This window comes from Mobula birostris, chromosome 13 (genome assembly GCF_030028105.1).
Source record: "Mobula birostris isolate sMobBir1 chromosome 13, sMobBir1.hap1, whole genome shotgun sequence".
NCBI classification, from domain to species: domain Eukaryota; kingdom Metazoa; phylum Chordata; class Chondrichthyes; order Myliobatiformes; family Myliobatidae; genus Mobula; species Mobula birostris.
This window is the reverse complement of record NC_092382.1, coordinates 105,176,196-105,199,827: the sequence shown is the minus strand read 5'-3', so window position 1 is coordinate 105,199,827 and position 23,632 is coordinate 105,176,196. Positions and strand designations below refer to the sequence as shown.

The following is a 23,632-nucleotide window of genomic DNA, read 5'->3' as shown; positions in this document are numbered from 1 at the left end:
GACCATGGGCACGGTAAAAAAAAAAAAAAGTCTCAAAGTCCCGAGTCGATCCACTCCCGAGTCCCGGATAGCAGGCGGCGAAGAGAGAAACTCCCTGCCATAAACCACGAGGCACCGACCACAGCCGACACTGAGTCCGTCCGTCCGAAACTTCGAGCCTCCAACTAGCCCCTCAGTTACAGCCTCCCGAGCGCCATTCTCTGCCGAGTACCTTCCACCTCGTCCTGGCCACCGAAACAAGCGAAGCGGAGGAATTGGGGCCTTCTCCTCCGGAGGTTCAGGATCACACAGCAACAGCGGCAGCGAAGCGAGCATTTTATAAATTTCTCCAGATATTCCTCCGTACTCTCACGTCCGTCTCCATCAAATCAGAATTGTGCACGGTCCCCTACTTGATATGATCTAAACTTGACCACAGAATATACCTCCTCGTGGCCATTGCCTGCTGCAGAGCATTTTCCCTGTAATAGTGACACATTATTCTGCATTCTGTTATTATTTCATTCTGTTCTACTCCAATGAAGTGATCTGTATCTATGGACGTGTCTGGGATACCTCCTGTCTGTGATGTATATAATTTAGCTGGATGGCAATATAGATGGGTGGGTTGGTAAGATTACAGTTGATGCGGAGATAGGTAGTATTGTAGTTCGTGTAGACGGCCTGCAATGAATTAGTCATAGTCATAGTCATAATGATACTCTATTGATCCCGGGCGAAATTGGTTTTCGTTACAGTTGCACCATAAATAATAAATAGTAATAGAACCATAAAGAGTTAAATAGTAGTATGTAAATTATGCCACTAAACTATGAAATACGTCCAGGACCAGCCTATTGGCTCAGGGTGTCTGACCCTCCAAGGGAGGAGTTGTAAAGTTTGATGGCCACAGGCAGGATTTAAGTACTATGACGCTCTGTGTTGCTTCTTGGTGGAATGAGTCTCTGGCTGAATGTAGCCCTGTGCCCAACCAGTACATTATGTAGTGGATGGGAAACATTGACCAAGATGGCATGCAACTTAGACAGCATCCTCTTTTCAGACACCACCGTGAGAGAGTCCAGTTCCATCCCCACAACATCACTGGCCTTACCAATGAGGTTGTTGATTCTGTTGGTGTCTGCCACCCTCAGCCTGCTGCCCCAGCACGCAACAGCAAACATGATCGCATTGACCACCACAGACTCGTAGAGCATCATGAGCATCCGTGGGATATGGATCAGTTTCAGATATGGGTTGAAGAAATGGCAGATGGAGTTTAAAGCGAACAAACCTAAAATCTTGCACCTTTGTAGGTCAAATGCTAAGAGATATCACACTCTTTCAGCCATGACTCTAAGCACTGTTGACTGGCAGAGGGATCTTGGGGTCCAATATCATTGTTCATGGACAAGCAGTCCGATAGGGTGGTGAAGAATGCGGATATCCTGCTTGCCATTATTAGTTGGGGCAGTGAGTTTAAAATTCAGGAAGTTATATTGCAACTTTATAAAAATCTTCAGTTAGGCTGAAGCAGGTTTATTGTATAGAGTTCCACTCACCCCATTATCGGAAGGATTTCAAGACCTTGAATAACATCCAAAGAGGTTTAACGGGATGCTGCCTGGTTTCGCTGATTTGAGGGATTGGACAAGTCGGTTGCTTCCTCTGGACTGGAGGAAGATGAGGGGACATCTGGCGTAGGTTCAGAAGATCATAAAAGCCATCGACTAACTCGGCAGACATTGCCTTTTCCCTAAAGATGAAATGTCCAATATCACAAGGAATGAATTTGGAACAACATTACGGGCCTGTCCTGTGCTGTACGGGTTGGTTTGTGTTCTAGGTGTGACAATGTAAAACACAATTTACTGACTCTACGGGGCAGGACATCCTAAAAGCCCAAAAATTTGTTGAATATTTAGATTTCCATCCAAGTCCTTGCCACAGACATCAGAAGTCGAGCGTAACATCACTAGACGCGGAATTCCAAGCAATGATCGCTGCCGTCTTAAGCCAATTCCTAAAACAAATTCTCAAATTACCTGTTCATTGTGAATCACAGAAATCGCAATCATGTGAACGAAGCTCTTCAATATGTAAGCAGCCATGAAACAAAGAAACACAATGGAACACGAAAATCCCCACAACATTGTAATCCCCACAAAACCGTCATGTATCCAAAGCTTGAAAAAATAACAAAGCTTGCAAACAATAATACAAGTACGAAAAACAATAAAACCGTAACATTCTCTTGTTTCCCCCCTCTCACCAATTCTCCCTCGCTCTCTCTATCGCTTTCCTCCCACTAACGTTTTTCCTTCCCCCCCACCACTCTCTTGCTCATTCTCACGTTCGCTGTCACCCTTCGCACTCCCTCGTCACACATAACCTCGCTCCCTCTTCTCCCTCCGCTACTCTGTCTATTCTCTATTCTCTCTGCCCATTCTCACCTTTTTTTTTCTGTCCATCACACCAACCTCGAACCCTCTCAAATCACTGCCCCATCCATACCTTCCACACTCTCTCTCCTACCAGGAATCCTCGTCTTTCAGCCTCACTACCGCTCCCGGTTACTTTCACTCCCTGCCACTTAGGCATCTATTTACCCCTCATTAATGTCTTGCTTATGGGTCGTTAACTTTCATAAGTTGAGGGATAGAGTTTAAGAGTTGCGATGCAGCTCTGTAAAAACTCTGGTTAGGTCACACTTGGAGTACTGTGCCCAGTTCTGGTCACCTCACTATAGGAAGGATGTGGAAACATTGGAAAGGGTACAGAGGAAATTTACCAGGATGCTGCCTCGTTTAGAGAGTATGTATTATGATCAAAGATTAAGGGAGCGAGGGCTTTACTCGTTGGAGAGAAGGAGGATGAGAGGAGACATAATAGAGGTGTACAACATAATAAGAGGAATAGATAGAGTGGATAGCCAGCCACTCTTCCCCAGTGCACCACTGCTCAATATAAGAAATATGGATTTAAGGTAAGGGGTGGGAGGAACAAGGGGGATATTAGCGGATTTTTTTTTTTTCTCAGAGAGTGGTTGGTGCGTGGAATGCACTGCCTGAGTCAGTGGTAGAGGCAGATACACTAGTGAAATTTCAGAGACTGCTGGACAGTTACATGGAGGAATTTAAGGTGGGGAATATATGAGAGTTTGGGTTTAAAAGTCGGCACAACATTGTGGGCCTGAGGGCCTGTACTGTATGTTGTGTATTATCCTGTGTTCTATGTTCTCCCACGACTCTCTCTTCCCCCTCGCTGATTTGTCTCTTTATCCTCTCTCCTACCATTAGAAACATTGAAACATAGAAAACCTACAGCACAATACCGGCCTTTCGGCCCACATTGCTGCGGCAAACATGTAATTACCACGGGTTACCCATAGCCCCCTATTTTTCGAAGCACCATATACCTTTCCAGCAGTCTCTTGACCTACCCCATCGAATCCGGCTCCACCACCATCGCCGGCAGCCCATTTCCCGCACTCGCCACTCTCTGTGTAAAACACATACGCTGACATCTCCTCAGTACCGACTTCCGAACACCTTAAAACTGTGATCTCTCTTGACAACCTTTTAAGCCCTGGTGAAAAAAAAAATCTGACTATCAACACGATCAATGCGTCTTATCATCTTATACACCTCTATCAGGACACCTCCCATCCTCCGTCGCTTCAAGGAGAAAAGGCTAAATTCACGCAACCTATTCTCGTAAAGCATGCCGCCCAATTCAGGCAAGATCCTTGTAAATCTCCCCTGCACCCTTTCTATAGCTTCCACATCCTTCCTGCAGTGGGCTAACCAGAACTGAGCAAAGTGCACCAAGTGGGGTCTGACCATGGACCTATAGATCTGTAACATTACCCCTGGGCTCTTACGCTCAATCCCACGGTTGATGAAGGCCTATGCACCGTATGCCTCCTTAACCACACAGTCAACCTGTGCAGCAGCTTTGAGTGTCCTATGAACTTTAAGCCAAATATCACTCTGATCCCCTACACTGCCAATTGATACTACATTCGGCCAGCATATTTGACCGAGAAAAATGAACCACATCACATTCATCTGGGCCGAACTCTATCTGCCACATCTCAGCCCTGTTTTGTATCCTACAATGTCGCGCTCTAACCCCTGACAGCCCTCCACACTATCCACAACACCCCCAAACTTGGTGTCATCAGCAAATTTACTAACCCGTCTATTACTTCCTCAGCCAGGTCATTTATAAAATTCACGAAGAAAATGAGACCGAGAACAATCCCCTGAGGCACACCACTGGTCACCGACCTCCATGCAGAATATCACCCGTGTACAACCACTCATTGCCTTCTTTGGTCAAGCCGCTTGAGGATCCGCAAAACTATGTCCCCTTGGATCCCGTGCCTCCTTACTTTCTTAAAAGGCCTTGCTTGGAGTACCTTATCAAATGCCTTGCTAAAAATCCATATACACTGCATCTACGGCTGAATGTGTTTAGTCACATCCTCCAAAAAAAAAAAAAAAAAAAATCGATCAGGCTTGTAAGGCCCGACCTGCCTTTCACGGAGCCATGCTGACTATTCTTAATCATATTCTGCCTTTCCAAATGCTCATAAATCCTGCCTTTCAGGATCTTCCCCATCAATTTGCCAAACACAGAAGTAAGATTCACTGGTTTAAATTTCCGGGGATATCTCTACTCCCTTTCTTGAATAAGGGAACAACATCTGCAGCCCTCCAATCTCCGAACCTCTCCCATCCCCATTGATGATGCAAAGTTCATTGCCAGAGGCTCAACCCTTTCCTCCCTCGTTTCCCACAGTAGCCTGGGGAGCATCTCGTCCGGCCCCGCTAACTTATCCAACGTTTTGCTTTCCCAAAGCTCGAGCGCATCCTCTTTCTTAATATCTACATGCTCAGGTTTTTCAGTCCATTGTACATCATCCGTACAATTGCCTGGATCTTTCTCCGTAGTGAATACTTCAGCAAGGTATTCAGTAAGTACCCCTGTTTTGACCACCTGATTCACATAGACTTTTCCACTGTCACAATTGATTGGCCCTATTCTCTCCCGCGTTATCCTCTTTCTGTTCACATACTTGTAGAATGCCTTGGGGTTTTCCTTAATCCTGCTCACCGAAACTTTGTCTTGGTACCTTCTGGCTCTCCTGATTTCATTATTAAGCTACTTCCTGCGTGGCCAAGTGGTTAAGGCGTTCGTCTCGTGATCTGAAGGTCGCTAGTTCGATCCTTGGCTGAGGCAGCGCGTGTGCCCTTGAGCATAGCACTTAACCACACATTGCTGTGCGACGACACTGGTGCGAAGCTGTATGGGTCCTAATGCCCGTCCCTTGGACAACATCGGTGCTGTGGAGAGGGGAGACTTGCAGCATGGGCAACTGCTGGTCTTTCATACACTCTTGCGCAGCCCTACACCTTGGAAAATTGCAAGGCGCAAATCTATGGTCTCATGTGACTAACAGATGCCTAAAAAAGGTGCTTCTTGCTAAGCATATAATCTTCTAGATCTCTATCTTTGCCTAGATTTTGCACTTTTCGTAAGCTTTTCTCTTCTTCTTGACTGTGTTTTTCAACAGCCTTTGTACACCACGGTCCCTGCGCTTTACCGTCCTTTCCCTATCCCTGTCTCTTTGGAATGTACCTATGCAGAACGCAAATATCCCTTGAACACTTGCCACATGCCTACTGTCCATTTCCTTTTCAACATTCGTTCCCAATTTACGCTTCCAAGTTCCTGCCTGATAGCGTCATATTTCCCCTTACTCCCATTAAAGGCTTCCCTAAAGTATTTGTTCCTTTTCCTCTCCAATACAAGATGAATGAGATCGAATTGTGATCGCTATATCGAAAATACTCTCCCAATGACAGACGTGACACCCGAGCTGGTTCATTTCCCGATACCAGATCAAGTACAGTCTATTCCGTTGTCAGCTTTTCTGCATGTTGTGTCAGGAAATCCTCCTGAACAGACCGAATAAACTCTAGCCCGTCTAAACCCCTTGCTTTCGGGAGATGCCAATCAATATTTGGGAAACAAAAATCTCCCTTACTGCTTCTAACATCAGACACAGAGACTCAGTAGACAATCCCGCCATGACTTCCTTTTTTTTCTGCAGCCGTGACACTATCTCTGATCAGCAGTGACACGCCCCCAACTATTTTCCCACCCTCCACGTCCTTTCTGTAACATCTAAAGCCGGGCACTCTATGTAGCCATTCCTATCCCTGAACCATCCAAGTCTCTGTAATGGCCGTAACATTTCTATGTAACATCATCGCTCGGGGTTCTGAACCATGTTCTGAGCTCATCAGATTTATTCATGATGCTTCTTGCATTAAAATAGACACATCTTAAAAACCATCGGTCTGAGCGCGTTCATCTCTATCATCTTGCTATTTCCCCTCTAGCGCTGTTTCCATGCTTTACCTTTTTATGAGCTAACCGCCTATTTTCCACCTCTTCAGTTTGGTCCAACCCCCCAGCAATCCAAGTTTAAACTCTCACCAATAGCCTTAGCAAGCCTCCCCGCCAGACTATCGGTCCCCCTCGGATTCAAGCGCAACCCGTCCATTTTCTAAAGGTCATGCCTGATCCAAAAGAGGACCCAATGATCCAGAAATCTGAATCCATGGTCGCTGCCCCAATCTCTCAGCTACAAATTTATCCTCCACCTCACTATATTCCTAAATTCACATGTCCCGAGGAGCAGACAGTAATCCCGAGATTATTAACTTTGAGGTCCTGCTGTTCAACCTCCTTCCTTACTCCCTGTAGCCTGAATTCAAGACCTCCACCATTTTTCTAACTATGTCGTTGGTACCAATGTATACCACGACCTCTGGCTGTTCTCCGTCCCACTTCAGGATAACATGGACGGAATCAGAAACATCCCGGTCCCTTGCAACAGAGAGGCAAACGACCATCCACTTTTCTTTCCTGAGTCCCTAGAATCGTTTGTCTGACTCCCTAACTATAGAGTCCCCTTGTAATTCTGTCTTCTTCCTTTTCCTACGCTTCTGAGCCACAGGTCCAGACTCTGTGCCATTGTTGCTTCCCCCAGATAAACTGTCCTCCAAATAGTAGTCAAAGAGGAGTACTTATTGTTAAATGGGACAGCTGTAGAGGTACTCTCTAGTATCTGACTCCTGCCTTTTCTTTTCCTGACTGTTCTACATTTATCTGTCTCCCGAGGCCCCGGTGTGACTACTTGCCTGTAGCTCCTCTCTATCAGCTCCTCACTCTCCCCGCCCAGACGAATGTCATCGAGCTGCATCTCCAGTTCCCTCGCCCGATCCCGGAGGAGCTGCAGCTCGACACACCTGGCGCGATGTTGCCGTCCGGGAGGCTGGGAGTCTTCCGGATTTCCCACATCTATCACCCAGTCGAGAACACCGTCCTCACAGACATAATTCCTGTTCTACTTCTCAAAAATACCTCACCTCGCCTCAACCCGTTATCGCTGAGGCCGGAATGAGCAGAATCCCTACCATTATGTCTCAGATCACTGCTTTGATAACTACATCCTTGATGAAGGCTCTGCGAGGCAGTATCTCCCTCTTATGCCCAAACCTTGCATACGATCCAACTCACTATCGAGGCGCCAGTTATAGACACTGACAGGCCACGTCCAATGGACTAAGATTCTCAAATTCCTCTTTTTAAATAAGCGCCGCAGACCTGCGATAAATCCCAATTGGTAAAACTCTGTTGACGCCACCGACAGGCAATGTGTGTTCCGTACGGTCTCTCCACCTTCTATTTCTCTCTCTCGTTCATTCTCTCTCAGACGGTCTAAACTCCACCTACTCAGTGCTGAACCTTCGGAAAGACAACCTTCTCAGGGATGAGTATACAGATCCTCCCATTGCCCCGGGACCCGCCGGAATGTCAGTGACTGCACAAGCAGGTCAGAGTTCACAATAATGACACCACTCTCAAGAGGTCAGGTGTCGTAGATTAGATTAGATTAGATTCAGCTTTATTGTCATTGTGCCGAGTGCAAATACAAAACCAGTGAAATGCAGTTAGCATCAGACCAGAAATGAAAAGAATATGTTATTTACAAAATAACTGCGAATGAAAAGAAAGTGCTACGACACACAAATATAAAAGCACCGAGGCAGTGCAATATGTATACAATACTTCTTAGCGCTGTGATGTGAGGTTCAGTAGTGACACAGCCTCAGGGAAGAAGCTCTTCCTGTGCCTGCTGGTGCGGGAGCGGAGTCTCCTGTAGCGCCTACCGTATGGGATTAGAGTAAAAAGTCCATGGTTATGGTGAGATGCATCCCTGATAATGCTTTTCGACCTGCCCAGGGAGCGTTTATGGTAGATGTTCTCAATGGTGGGCAATTGGGTGCCGATAATCCGCTGGGCAGTTTTCACCACACGGTGGAGTATTTTGCGGTCCGATACGGGACAATTGCCATACCACACTGAGATGCAGTTGGTGACTATGCTTTCAGTGGTACACCGGTAAAAGTCTGTCAGTATCCTGGGACAGAGTTGAGCTTTCTTCATGCTCTGCAGGAAATGAAGGTGCTGTTGCGCCTTTTTGACCAGGGTCGAGGAGTTCAGGGCCCAGGTGAGATCCTCGGAAATGTGGACACCAAGGTATTTGAAGCCTGATACACGCTCCACTCGAGCTCCGTTGATGTAGATGGGGACGTGAGTGTGGCCGTGTTAGCACAATGATCTCCGTGGTCTTCTGGGGGTTAAGGGCCAGGGTGTTGCCGGCACACCACGGGGCCAGGTGCTGGACCTCGTCCCTGTAGGCCGTTTCGTCATTCCCTTTGATCAGATCAACCACCCTACTTTGGTCTCGATCTTGATTATGGAGTTAGAACCATGTACAGGAATGCAGTCATAGGTGAAAAGGGAGTACAGAAGAGGGCTCAGCACACAGCCCTGAGGCACGCCAGTGTTGAGGCTGTGTGTGGAGGAGGGGAGGTTGTCTAAATTAATTGATTGGGTCTGTTATTCAGAAAGTCCAAGGTCCAATTGCAGAGGGATGAGCTGATACCAATCTGGCGAAGTTTGGCGATCAGCTTGGAGGGGATCACAGTATCGAATGCCGAACTAAAGTCAATGAACAGCATTCTGACGTCAGAGTTGGGGCTGTCCAAGTGAGTCAGGGCAGAGTGAAGTGCCGTGTAGTTGGCGTCCTCTGTTGACCTGTTGTTGCGCTAGGCAAATTGATGGGGATCCAGGATTGTGGGCAGACAGGATTTTAGATGAGATAGAACTAGTCTCTTAAAACAGCTTGTAATGATGGGAGTGAGAGACACTTGGCGGAAGTCATTCAGGACCGTGGCAGTGGAATGCTTCGGCACTGGCACGATGGTGGCGATTTAAGTTTGTAGGGACAACTGCCTGGCCAGTGACATATTAAAAATGTCCGTGAGAACCCCCGCAAACTGCCCTGCACAGACTCTGAGCACACGTCCAGGTATTCCATCCGGACCAGCTGCCTTCCGTACATTCACCCTGCTCAGGGTGACGCAAACATCGAGGGTGGAAACTGAGAGATGCAGTTCACCAGGTGGGAGATCCGCGTTCAGGCTGACCTCCTTGTTCTCTTGTTCAAAGCGAGCGTAGAAGTAATTGAACATATCAGGAAGAGAAGAGAGCTGGAAGGGAGCACAGTACTAAGTGGATTGAAGTCTGTAATCAGCTGTATACCATGCCACATGCGCCGGGGGTCCGAGGAGTTCAAATGCTCCTCGATTCCCTGATTGTATATTTCTTTAAGCTGAGAGATTCTCCTCCTCAGGTTGGCCCTGGCTGAGCTGTAACCTCCCGGTCTCCAGACCTGAAGGCTGAATCTCTGACCTAGAGAGGAAGGGGACTTCTCTGTTCATCCATGGATTCTGACTGGGGGTGGGGGGATATTTGTTTTTGTGATGACTCTCTATCTACACAGTTGCTGAGGTGCTCAAGGACAGAGTTGGTATACAAATCAATGTTAACCTGAGAGCCTGTGGGGATACGGGCAGCAAACGCGCTCCAGTCTGTGTGCTGGAATTGGTGCTGAAGAGCAGAGTCAGCACCCTCCAGCCAGATCTTAATAGTCTTCATTGTGGGGCTGTACTTGGGAATCAGAAACAATGAAAGATAGTCGGACTGTCCCAGGTGGGGCAGGGCAGTGGCTTTATATGCGTCAGCCACATTTGTGTAGACATCATCTAAGTTTTATTTCCCTTGTGGTACACAATACATTTTGGTAAAATTTTGGAAGCACGGTACGTAGGTTGCAATGATTAAGGTCCTCATCGACAATAAAGACTCCCTCTGGATGCAATGTCTGCAGCTTACTAATAGCGGCACTGAGGTCTTTCATGGCTACTTTAGCCTTGGCATCCGGTGGAACATAAACTGCGACAGCAATGATGCATGTAATCTCTCGTGATTGATAAAAAGGTCTGCACTTAATAATCAGGTATTCCAGATCAGCAGAGCAATAAGTGTCAGAAGTGTTAGATTTACTGCACCATGATCGATTGACGTAGATGCATAAACCGCAAGTGTTCAAATTCTAATGCATCTGTCTTGACCACTTCCTCTGGCAGCTCGTTTGACGGACAGACCACTGCCTGGGTTAAAAAAAAAAAAAAAAAAAAAAAAAAGTTTTCACTGGGCTCCCCAATTAAACCCCTGTCTGTGATGTACATAAATGATCTGGATGATATTGTAGTTGGGTGTGTTAGAAGCATAGAATCATAGAAAACATACCCCACAATACAGGCCATTCGGCCGACAAAGTTGTGCCGAACATGTCCCGACCTGAGAACTACCTGGGCTTTACCCATAGCCCTCTATTGTTCTAAGCTCCATGTAGCCATCCAGGGGTCTCTTCGAAGAATTTATCGTTTCCGTCTCCACCACCGCCGCCTGCAGCCCATTCCACGCACTCACCATTCCCTGTGTGTAAAAAAAAAACTTACCCCTGACATCTCCTCTGTACCTACTTCCAAGCACTTTAGAACTGTGCCCTCACGCGTTAGCGTTTTCAGCCCTGGGAAATAAAGCCTCTGACTATCCACACGATCAATGACGTCTCATTATCTTATACACCTCTATCAAGTTACTATTCATCCTCCGTCGCTCCAGGGAGGAAAGGGCAAGTTCACTCAACCTATTCTCTTAAGGCATGCTCCCCAATCCAGGCAGCCTCCTTATAAATCTCCTCTGCACCCTTTCTATGGTCTCCACGTCCTTCCTATAGTGAGGCGACCAGAATTGTGCACAGTACTCCAAGTGGGGTCTGAGCAGGGTCCTATATAGCTGCACATTACCACTCAGCTCTTAAATGTATATAAATGATCTGGATGAAATTGCAGATCCGTGGGTTAGTGGGTTTCCAGATGATCCGCCGAAGACTGGCAAAGAATTCATTGGGACGTAGATCAGTTACAGATATGGTCTGGAGACCGGGAAGACGGAGCTTAACTCGGACAGACCTAAAATATTGCACCTTGGTAGGTCAAATGAAAGAAGTGACACACTGACAAAGTCAAGACCCTAAACAGTGTTGAAACATAGAAACAGAGAAGCATAATAGAGGCATTCTTGCCTTTATTAGTTGGGGCATTGAGTACAAATGTCAGGGAGTTATGTTGCAATTTTACTAAACTCACTATTTAGTGTGAATCAGGTGTTTTGTCTACAGTTCCGGTGACCACATTATCGGAAGGATGTCAAGGCGTTTAGTAGCCCACCAGAGAGGTGTAACAGGACGCTGCCTGGATTCGATGGCATGTGTTACAACGAGAGGTCGGACACCTGGGTTGCTTTCTCTGGAGCGGAGGGGACTCAGGGGAGATCGGACTGATCTCTGGAACGCGTCAGACACCTGTCAGCCTTTCCTAAGTCACGGAATTTGGACTCTCATCGATGACGGCTGACAGTAGATGTGATTGAGAGAGGGAGGGGTGATTGTGGTGGTAGGAGAGAGTGCGGATGGAGGGTGGGAGGGAGCACTAGTGGTGGTCACGGTGGAATTCACACACACGCTGAATGGTCTCTCCACAGGTCCGCATAAACAGGAGTCGAAAGAGAATTTCGGAAATAGATCGCACCGTAAGATCTGCCTACTCTGCCTCGTTACCTGCGCCCTTATCGCGATAGTGGCCGCGGTCTCGATCTTTGGTGAGTCGAATGGGCTCCGGGTGGTGTCAGACCATAAACAAACAGAGTGGAATGAAATGTTTGCGCAGAAGTTCACGGTGACACCGAATCGCCCCTCACAGTGACACCATCCTCACTGTGACAACGATACGTTCCTCACCGTGACAGTGACATGACCCTCAATGTAGCACAGAAAAGACCCTTACCATTATAATGACAGTACCGTCACACGGTGCACGACAGCAGACTCACTGTAAAACCAACACGCCCATCACCGTGACACCGACACACCCCTCGCTGTGACACTGACACAGCCTTCACCGTGAGAGCTACACACCCTTCTCCCTGAAACAGACACTTCTCTCTCCGTGACAACAGCATTCACCACACTGTGACACCGATACCCCCGTCACCGTGACACTTATACACCCCACACCGTTACACTGACACTCCTCTCACAGGCACACCGACACGACCCTCACCGTGACACCAACAGGCCCCACACCGTGACATCGCCACGCCCCTCACCGTGTCACGGACACTCCACCTCACGACACTCCATCACTCTGTGACTTCGACGCTCTCTTCACCTTGACACTTACACACTCCATACCGAAACACTGACACTCCTTCCACTGTGACACCTATACTTCACTCACTGTGACACCAACACAACCCACTCTGTCACCCTGATACACCACTCACTGTGACACCCACACAGTCCTCACTGTAACACTGACACACCCCTCTGCGTGACACTGACAAACCCTCTCTTTGACAGCAACACACCCATCACTGTGACATTGACACAACCCTCTCCGTGACACTGATACACCCCTCTGCGTGACAGCGCCACTCTCCACACCGTGAGACATTCAGGCCCTTCACTGTGACACCAACACACCACTCACCTTGACACCCACACTACCCACACCGTGTCACAGACAGGGTTCTCATTGTGACGCCAACATTCAACACACTGTGTCATAGAGAGGCCTATCACTGTGACACCCACACAGCCCTCACTGTGACACAGACACGCCACTCACTGCGGCACCAAGACACACCTCAGTATGACCCCCAAACCGTGACAGCGACACTCCTCGGACCTTGTCACAGACAGGCTTCTCACTGTGATACATAAACTACCCTCATCTGACACAGACACACACTTCACTGTGATACCGAAACACACCTCACACTGTGTCACTGACACACCCCTTACTATCACTCTCAGTATCACAGACTCGTCAGTCTCTGATCACCTCCAACCGAAACTACCGGAGACTTTGGGAACAACATCAGGAGATGAACAGGACCCAACACCAATATCAACAGCGAGTCCATGAGCTGAACTCAACCCTTAAATCCAGGACATTTGAACACTCCCGCCTGCATCTCTCCCAGAGAAATTGTCTGAAGAATATTTCCGCCCTCAACAACAACCTATCCAATCTCGAAAACAACTTTACCATCCTCAACTCCGAACTCTCAGAGCTGAATCAAACACACACCGATCTCCGCCATGAATGCAATCAGCTCGAAACAAAGTACAGAATCATCACCGAAACCAAAGCTCAGATTTGCCAATACCTCAACAGGAGAAGAGGTGAGACGACATCCCCCCGTAATCCTGCTCCTCATCACAGTGGGGTGAGAGAAGGGGAAGGAGGAAGTGGAGAACTTCACTCCATCTCTTGCCCCGGGAGAGTGTGATGGGACAGTGTGGAGTGAATTTCATTCTGTGTCTGATCCTGGGATGGTGTGATGGGACGGGGTGGAGGGAGCTTCAGTCTGTCTCTGACTGTAGAAAGTGTGATGGGACAGTCTGGAGGGAGCGACATCTAGTGTCTGACCCCGGGAGTGCGTGATGCGCATGTCGGACAGAAATTGACTCTGCGTCGGATCCTGACTGTGTGAAGAGATGATGCATAAGGAGCTTCACTCTGCGTTTGACATCAGATCTCTTTGGTAGCTCGGACGAAACGGGCTTCGCTCTCTGTCTGATCCCAGAAGTGTGTGATGAGCCGGAGTGGAGGGAGCTTTACTCTGTGCCTGACCCCAGACGTGTGTGATGGGACGATGCGCTGGGAGATCCAATCTGTGTTTGACCAGGAGAGTGTGTGATGGGACGGTGTGGAGGGAGCCTGACTCTGTGTCTGACCTCGGGAGTGTGTGATGGGAAGGTGTGGAGGGAGCCTGACTCTGTGTCTGACCTCGGGAGTGTGTGATGGGAAGGTGTGGAGGGAGATTCACTCTGTGTCTGACCTCAGGAGTGTGTGATGGGACGGTGTGGAGGGAGATTCACTTTGTGTCTGACCCCGGGAGTGTGTGATGGGACGATGCGCTGTGAGATTCAATCTGTGTTTGACCGGGGGAGTGTGCAATGGGACGGTGTGGAGGGAGATTGACTTTTTCTTATCCGAGTCGGCGCAACGGGATTAATGGAGGAAGATTCATTGTTTCTTGTTCCTGAGTTTCAGAGCAAACGTGTCCCCCGGACTGGACCGAAGAGGAAAGCCGGTGTTATTTTATGTCCACGTCCGTAAAATCTTATGATGGAGCGAGGGAACATTGTTCAAAATTTGATGCAAGGCTCCTCGAAATAAATTCAAACGTGGAAAAGGTATGTTTTACCGTGGGAAGAGATATCTACAATAAAGAACTCCCGGGGTGTGACGCACAGTGGAGTTTCCTTCACACCATCTCACCACACACTCTTGGTATGAGACACAGTGTGAAGCTCCTTCCATAACGCCCCGTCACAAACTTCCGGGGTCAGAGACCGTGAATCTCCCTCAACACTGTTGCATCAAACAAGACTGGGATCAGAGACAAAGTGAAGCTCCCTACACACCGTCCCGTCGCACACACCCGCGGTCAGACACATTGAAGCTCACTCAACGCCGTTCCATCGCACACTCCCGGGATTAGACACAGAGTGTATCTCTCTCCGCACCGTCTCATCACACACTCCCGGGGTCAGACACAGAGTGAATCTCCCTGCACACCGTCCCATCAGACACAGAGTGAATCTTGCTGTACATCGTCCCATCACACACTCCTGGGGTCAGACACAGAGTGAAGATCCCCCCGCACTTTCCCATCACTCACTCCTTGAGTCAAACACAGAGTGAATCTCCCTGAACACCATCCAATCACACACTCCCTGGGTCAGACACAGAGTGAATCTCCCTCTGCTCCTTCCCATCACAAACTCCCGGGGACAGACACACAAAGTGAATCTCCCTCCGCACCGTCCCATCACACACTCCCGGGGTCAGGACTGGGTGGTTTCCCCTCTTTACCGTCCCTTCACATGGACAGGCATTGAGAGAGACTGGTTCTAAACATTAATGAAGGGATTTAATTTCACAGAATTTTGTTTCCAATGATGTCACTCGATACACAGCGTACTGGATTGGAAAATGCGCAAACAGGTGAATTTGGACTCTTCCTGGTCTGTGATGTGGGAGTGGGTCAGTGGGGTTAGTTTGTTGACTGACACAGCGTTGTCAAGAGAGGGTTGTGCAGTGAGATTAATTTGGGAACTGACTCGGGATCTTAGGGGAGAGCGGTGCAGTGGGATTCATACGGCGATGTACTCGGCGCTGTGGGAAGAGCAGGGTATCATGGGATTAGTTCAGAAATTGACATGGGGCTGTGGGGAGATGAGTCGGATTAGTTTGCCGACGGTCACCGGTTGTCTGCTGACTCTTGAAATTGTTTTAACCTCTGATAGGAACGTCGCCTCTTATCTTCTGTACAAGGTGAAGTATGGATGGGCCACCTGCAGTAAGTGCGACTCGCACGCATGGAGTTACGATTGCAAAGGTGAATACAGATTTATCTGCGAGAAGTCTGCATATTTATACCCGGATATTCCTGAAGAGATCCAAGGTCTCTGTCAACAGCCTGTAGGGCCGACTTCAATCAAGTGACTACACCCTTCTTCTCCCCATTCAATCTACCCCACTCTGAAACCCTCATAATTTCATCCCCTCCCACCCTCTGTGCCCCTCCCTGCTACCCTATTCTCCTCCTCTACTCGCATCCACATTGCCCCCACTACCCCCCTCTCCCCATCTGAACTACTCTTCTCCCCTCCAGGCCCCACTCTCTCCTTCTTTCCCCATTTATTCCCCCTTTCCACCCGTCTTCTCTCCCTGCCCTTCTTATTCCCAACTCATTCCGCTTCTGCCCCTTCCTCTCCACCTCCGACCCCTTTTTCCGCCTCTCCTCTCTCGGTTCCCTCCACCCAATCTCGCCTCAATTCTGTGCGCACTGGCCCTCAGTTCACCAACCCAGGGGGACAAGATTGTGCACATTCACCCTATCTGTGCCTCTCCTGGCTTCATACTTACGCTCCAAGGAGCAAAGTCCGATCCTTCTTGCCTTCTCTCCATAACTCAGAACCTCGAGTCCCGGCACCATCCTCGTAAATCTCCCTCTGCAGTTTTTCCAGCTCAGAGGCATCTTTCCTACAGCAGCGCGACCAGAACTGAACACCGTACTCCCAGCGCGGCCTCACCGACCTTTTGTACAACTGCAACGTGACCTCAGTACGGTGCAAAGATGTAAAAAACACGAAAATTAGGAAAATTAATAAATACTGCAAGGAGGTGAGTACCGAGAGAGTGTTTAAGTGTTCAGGGAACGTTCGCAATCTGATGGCGGAGGAGAAGTAACTGTTTGCAAATTGTTCAGTTTCCCGGCTCCTGTACCCCTCCCCGATGGTACCCATGAGCACAGGGCATTTCCCGGCGGGAGAGGGCCCTCGCTGATGGATGCGGTCTTCCCGAGACATTCCTTCTTGAACATGTCCTCGATGGAGGAGACGGTTGTGCCCGTGATGGAGCTGGCTGAGTCCAGAACCTTCTATGGTCCATGGCGACCCTCTGCGTTGCAGCCTCCACACCAGGCGGCCATGCGACAAGCCAGAATGCTCGACCCCGTACATCCCTAGAAATGTGCGAGTCCGGTATGATGTTAAAACCACTATCTTTATTAGGAACTACTTATAATATAGTAACTTAACCAAGATAAACAAAAGTTAACGGTGTTATGTGTAGATATGTGTATAAATATAACTATTTAGTTTGGGGGAAAAGGCTTAGCGTCTTTAGATGGAAAAGCAGGAATGTTCAGTAATCCACGAAGTAAATTATTGGAGAGGGACATTTGTAATTCAAGGTAAAACGTAGAGAAAAGGTAAGTACAAAATATTCCACAGGTTTCACGCTGGTAAAACGAGGTGGCAGTCGCCGTCGGACTTGTCTGACGTGTCGTTTCAAATGCACATATGAGTTATCCACGATAGTGATCTGTCACGGGAATATCGTATTCCAGAGGTTACCACACAGCATACCCAGGCAACCTAAAATCCACTCCTATGGATCCTTCGAAGTGACAGTCACACATTCGTTGTGCACCGTGTGCCGAAGCTTAAAGTACCACAAGGGTACTCCCCACACAGGAGATTAGTGTACAAACTTAAAGCACATGGTATTGGGGGTAAGGTATTGATGTGGATAGAGAATTGGTTAGCAGAGAGGAAGCAAAGAGTGGGAATAAACGGGACCTTTTCAGAATGACAGGCGGTGACTAGTGGGGTACCGCAAGGCTCAGTGCTGGGACCCCAGTTGTCTACAATGTATATTAATGACTTGGATGAGGAAATTAAATGCAGCATCTCCAAGTTTGCGGATGACACGAAGCTGGGTGGCAGTGTTAGCTGTGAGGAGGATGCTAAGAGGATGCAGGGTGACTTGAATAAGTTGGGTGAGTGGGCAAATTCATGGCAGATGCAATTTAATGTGGATAAATGTGAAGTTATCCACTTTGGTAGCAAAAATAGGAAAACAGATTATTATCTGAATATTGGCCGATTAGGAAAAGGGGAGGTGCAACGAGACCTGGTTGTCATTACGCACCAGTCATTGAAAGTCGGCATGCAGGTAAAGCAGGCGGTGAAAAAGGCGAATGGTATGCTGGCATTTATAGCGAGAGGATTCGAGTACAGGAGCAGGGAGGTACTACTGCAGTTGTACAAGGCCTTGGTGAGACCACACCTGGAGTATTGTGTGCAGTTTTGGTCCCCTAATCTGAGGAAAGACATCCTTGCCATAGAGGGAGTACAAAGAAGGTTCACCAGATTGATTCCTGGGATGGCAGGACTTTCATATGAAGAAAGACTGGATGAACTGGGCTTGTACTCGTTGGAATTTAGAAGATTGAGGGGGGATCTGATTGAAACGTATAAAATCCTAAAGGGATTGGACAGGCTAGATGCAGGAAGATTGTTCCCGATGTTGAAGAAGTCCAGAACAAGGGGTCACGGTTTGAGGATAAAGGGGAAGCCTTTTAGGACCGAGATTAGGAAAAACTTCTTCACTCAGAGAGTGGTGAATCTGTGGAATTCTCTGCCACAGGAAGCAGTTGAGGCCAGTATATTGGCTATATTTAAGAGGGAGTTGGATATGGCCCTTGTGGCTACGGGGATCAGGGGGTATGGAGGGAAGGCTGGGGCGGGGTTCTGAGTTGGATGATCAGCCATGATCATAATAAATGGCGGTGCAGGCTTGAAGGGCCGAATGGCCTACTCCTGCACCTATTTTCTATGTGTCTATGTTTCTATTTCTCTCTCTCTCTCTCTCTCTCTCTCACTGTGTTTAATCTGCCCAAACCACGGCAGCCAGTGACTGACGTCATATCCTGCCTCCCTCAGGCGTTCTGAAAGCGACAGTCCACAGTAAACGAAACCTGCGGGTTTGGAACAACACCGACCCATAACACACTGAGAGGGTTAGACACAGAGTGAAGCTCCGTCCACACCGTCCCAACACGCTCTCCCGTGGTCAGACACAGAGTGAATTTTCCCCCCATGCGGTTCCATCACACAGCCGCGGGGTCAGACACAGAGTGAAGCTCCCTCCACACCGTCCCATCACACACTCTCCCGGAGTCAGACACAGAGTGAATATCCTACCACACCGTCCCAGCAGACAATCCCGGGGTCAGACACAGAGTGAATTTTCCCCCATGCGGTTCCGTCACACAGTCGCGTGGTCTGACACAGAGTGAATGTCCCTCCACACCGTCCCGGCACACTCTCACGGTGTCCGACACAGAGTGAATCTCCCTCCACACTGACCCATCACACAATCCCGGGGTCAGACACAGAGTTAATCTCCCTCCACACCGTCCCATCACACACTTCCGGGGTCAGACACAGGGTGAAACTTTCTCCACCCCGTATCATCATACACTCCCGCGTTGAGACACATAATGAAGCCTCCTCCTTCCTTTTACACAATTTGGTGGTCAGACACAAAGAGTGCAGCTCCCTCCGCACTCTCCCTTCCCCCCACTCCTGTTGTAATAATCCGAGAGAGACTCCGTAAATTGTTTTCCATTCTAGGAATTAATCAAAGGAATTTAATTTCACCGAGTGTTGTTAGCACGCTCATGTCATCTTTATCCATGCAACTGGATTGGAAATGCGAAAAGGGGTAAGATTTGGACTGATCTGTCGGGTTAGAATTAGGGAATGACACAATACTGACTGGAGAAAATTGGATTAGTTTACGGACTGAAATATGTTTGTGGGAAGAAGTGGACTGTCGGGATTGTTTGAAGTCTGTAGGAGATTGTCGGGAGTGGGTCGCACAATGGGAATATTTTGGGGAACAATACGTGTCTGTCGAGGAAGGGTAGGGTTGTGGGAATATCTTGAGGACGGGCAGGAACTCTGGGGAGGATCAGTACCCTGGGATTACTTTGCTGACAGATGCAGGGCTGTAGGAATGCAAGACGCAGCGGAATTAGTTTAGAGAGGGACACGAAGTTATGGGGAGATGGATGGAACGTGGCACTGAACTGATTTGTGAGAAAAACGTTGGGCAGCTGGACCTCTCTGGCGCAGGTGTGACCTGTACCAAAACGACGAGTTGCACTTGAATCCTAGGGGGACCAATATCCTGGCGGGGAGATTTGCGAAGGCTACTGGGGAGACTTTAAGCTAGAATCGTTAGGGGGTGGGAGTCAAATTGAAGAGACGAGGAGAGAGGAGGTTAGCTCACAATTAGAGAAAGCTAGTAGACAGTGTGAGGGAGGATAGACAGAGGACAGCGAAGGGGAGCACACAGACCGAAGATGTAGGGGAGAAGGTAGAAAAAGATAACAAAGTTATTTTGCACCATTAGGGATAAACAGAGAGTAAGAGGTGGAGAGTTTGTTAAATACATCTATTTCAATACTAGGAACATTGCAAAAAAAAGGTGGATAGTTTAGTGCATGGACTGATATCTGGAAATATGATGCTGTAGCTGTTAGTGAAACGTGCTGAGGCAGCGGTGTGATTGGCAACTAAATATTCCTGGATTTCGTTGCTTCAGGTGTGATAGAACCGGAGGATGAAGAGGGGGAGGTGTTGCATTGCTTGTCAGAGAAAATATTACAGCGGTACTTTAAAGGATAGATTAGAGATAGAACATGGTTTACTCGTCGGCAGCTACAAGATAGAAACTACAGGATAGAAACATGCACTGAGCTCATCTGCCTTTCGTACAATACTTCCTGCATTAAAACGCACTCAGCTCATAACATGAGACCCAGCAGGCTCAAATGTTTACTTCCATACTTTCTCTGAGATCTTAACAACATCTACCCCAATAACCACTCCACTATCAGTTTTGGCATTCTGCTTTACATCCCTCTGCATCTCGAGTATAAACCGTTTCAAGCCCTCTCTTATATGAAAACTTCCCGCTGGGTTATTGGTTCCCGCCCAGTTCGGGTGTAAACTGAGAGAGTTGCTCGGGGCAGAGAAAATGAATGAGCTGCACAATGTGGGGTGGTGTGACGTGGTCTCCAGGCAGGAGTATGTGCTGCCCCCTAGTGTTCGGTCGGCAGATGACAAGCTCTGTTCTGGTCTTCTGCGGATTTCAATGGCAGTCAGTGGACCCAGAGCTGCACGCTGCGTTGTCGCCGATTTTTATATACAAGCCCACAGAACCTCTTTTCTGTCCTATAACACGAATCCGCTATCATCACAGCTGACCTCATCTCGTTCGTCCCTTTCTCTTCTGAATCACCAGAGCCAACCTCATAGACATCATCTGCCAGACTTGCATCTACCCGGTTATTTGCACCCCTCTCCCTCGCCTAGAAGTCTACACAGTATTATACCTGTTAATGAGGAGTTTGACCCGGGGCACACTACACTGGGACTGGCTGTTTAATCCCTTTCATCCTCCTGACTGTCACCCAGTTCCCTGTGAACCTTGGTCTAACTTCCTCCCTATCACCGCCCCCCTCAGCTTCCCGCATGACCCTGAACTCATCAAGTTCCATTTCTTTATCTCTGAGTGTTGGAAGCAGCATCTGGATGCACTTCTCACAGGTGAAGTCGTCAGAGACACTGGAGGTCTCCCTGCCGTCCCAGGTCACGCAAGAGGAGAATTCAAATATCACTCCAGGCATGCCTACTGCTCTAATTGTGCTCTTACTAAATCAAACCTATCAACTTTTACCCCTATCTTATCTTTATTTGCCCCCGCTTGGGAATCCGCTTCACAGATTGGTTGTTGTTCAAAAAAAAACGCGAGACGCTGCTTTTTATAGCACATACAGTGGAATGCAAAAGTTTGGACACCCCTGGTCAAAATTTCTTTTACTGTGAAAAGATAAGCGTGTAAAAGATCACCTGATTTCCAAAAGGCATAACCTGAAAGATTACACGTTTGGTTCATATTTTAAGCGGATTACTTTTCCTTTATTTCCATCTTGTACAATTTGAAAATAACAAAAAAGGAAAAGGGCCCGAAGCTACAGTTCGGGCAGCCTGCTTGGCCAGTACTGAGGAACACCTCCTGTGGCAAATATCACAGCTTGTAAACGCTCCTTATAGCCTGCTCAGAGTCTTTCAATTCTTCTTCAGGAATATTCTTCCATTCTTCCTGAAAAACGCTTCTAGTTCTGAGAGATTCTTGGGCCGTCTTGCGTGTCTTTTCAGGTCTTCCACAGACTTTCGATGATGCTTGGGTCGGGGGACTGTGAGAGCCAGGGCAAAATCTTCAGTTTGCTCCCCTTCAGGTAGTCTATTGTGGATTTTGAGGTGTGTTTAAGATCATTATCCTGTTGTAGAAGCCATCCTCTTTTCATCTTCAGCTTCTTTACAAACAGTGTGCCGTTTTATTTATTTTTTATTTTCCAGAATTTGCTGGTATTTAATTAAATTCATTCTTCCCTCTTCCAGTGAAATGTTCCCAGTGCCATTGGATGCAACACAAGCCCAAAGCATTATCGATCCACTCCCGTGCTTAACAGTCGGAGAGGTGTTCTTTTCATGAAATTCTGCACCATTTTTTTCTCTAAACATACCGTTGCTCATTGCAGACAATAAGTTCTGTTTTCACCTCATTAGTCCACGGCACTTGTTTGCAAAATGAATCAGGCTTGTTTAGATGCTCCCTTGCAAACTTCTGACGCTGCATTTTCTGGTGAGGACGCAGGAAAGGTTTTCTTCATATGACTCTTCCATGAAGGTCATGCTTGTGCAGGTGTCGCTGCACAATAGAACAGTGCACCAGCACTCCAGAGTCAGCTAAATCTTCCTGAAGGTCTTTTTCAGTCAAACGGGGCTTTTCATTTGCCTCACCATTAATCCTACGAGTAGATCTCTCGGAAAATTTTCTGGTGTTCCAGCCCTCAACTTAACCTCCCCGTTCCTGTTAACTGCCATTTCTTAATTACATTACAAACTGAGGAAACGGCTACCTAAAAATGATTTGTTATCTTCTTATAGCCTTTCCTTGCTTTGTGGGCATGAATTATTTTAACTCTCAGAGGGCTAGGCAGCTGCCTACAGGAGCCCATGGCTGCTGATTGTTGGGATAAGGTTTGAGGAGTCAGGGTATTTATAAAGGTTTCAAATTTGCATCACCTTGCTTTTCCTAACGATGATTGTGAACAAGCCATAACCCTAACAAGCTAATTAAGGTCCGAGACTTTGGTAAAAGTTATCTGAGAGCTCAAATCTCCTGGGGTGACAAACCTTTGCATCGTCAACCTTTCCCTTTTTTTCGCTCTAAAATTGTACAAAACAAAACAAATGCACTAATGTTGATTAAAATGTTGAAAAGATTGTTTAAACATTAACTTAATAACTTTTGGAGATCAGGACATCTTCTATTCGTCTACACACACATTGCATGCCAGTCTACTTGCCCCGCTCCTGATCTCTGTTTGGAGGCTGTCCCGACGCCAAAATTGTAAGAATCTATCACATATTCCTCAAATCATAGAGTGGAATTCCCACCGGATCGTTCCATCACACAGTCCTTGGATCAGGCACAGAGTGAAGCTCCATCCACACCGTCCCATCGCACAGTCCTGGGTTCAGACACACAGTGAAGCTCCATCCACACCGTTTCATCACACAGTCCTGGGATCAGACACAGAGTGAAGCTCCATCCACACCGTTTCATCAGACTTTGTCTGTCACAGACACAGAGCGAAA

General features: G+C 47.8%; 1 protein-coding gene across 16 annotated transcripts in view; it reads left to right on the top strand.

The window, feature by feature from the left end:
* The window catches only part of LOC140207269 (uncharacterized), a 42,253-nt gene extending 25,523 nt beyond the window's left edge, over positions 1-16,730 (top strand). For 14 of the 16 annotated variants that reach the window (XM_072275727.1, XM_072275730.1, XM_072275726.1 and 11 more), the window contains 6 exons: positions 7,772-7,891; positions 12,016-12,132; positions 13,349-13,720; positions 14,595-14,737; positions 15,490-15,551; positions 15,854-16,730. In XM_072275727.1, the coding sequence (XP_072131828.1) occupies positions 7,772-7,891; positions 12,016-12,132; positions 13,349-13,720; positions 14,595-14,737; positions 15,490-15,551; positions 15,854-16,052 (1,013 nt within the window). In that variant the 3' untranslated portion in view covers positions 16,053-16,730. The remainder of the gene's footprint in view (positions 1-7,771; positions 7,892-12,015; positions 12,133-13,348; positions 13,721-14,594; positions 14,738-15,489; positions 15,552-15,853) is intronic. The other 2 variants (XM_072275738.1, XM_072275734.1) reach the window with 1 other exon arrangement.
* Positions 16,731-23,632: the final 6,902 nt, after the last annotated feature.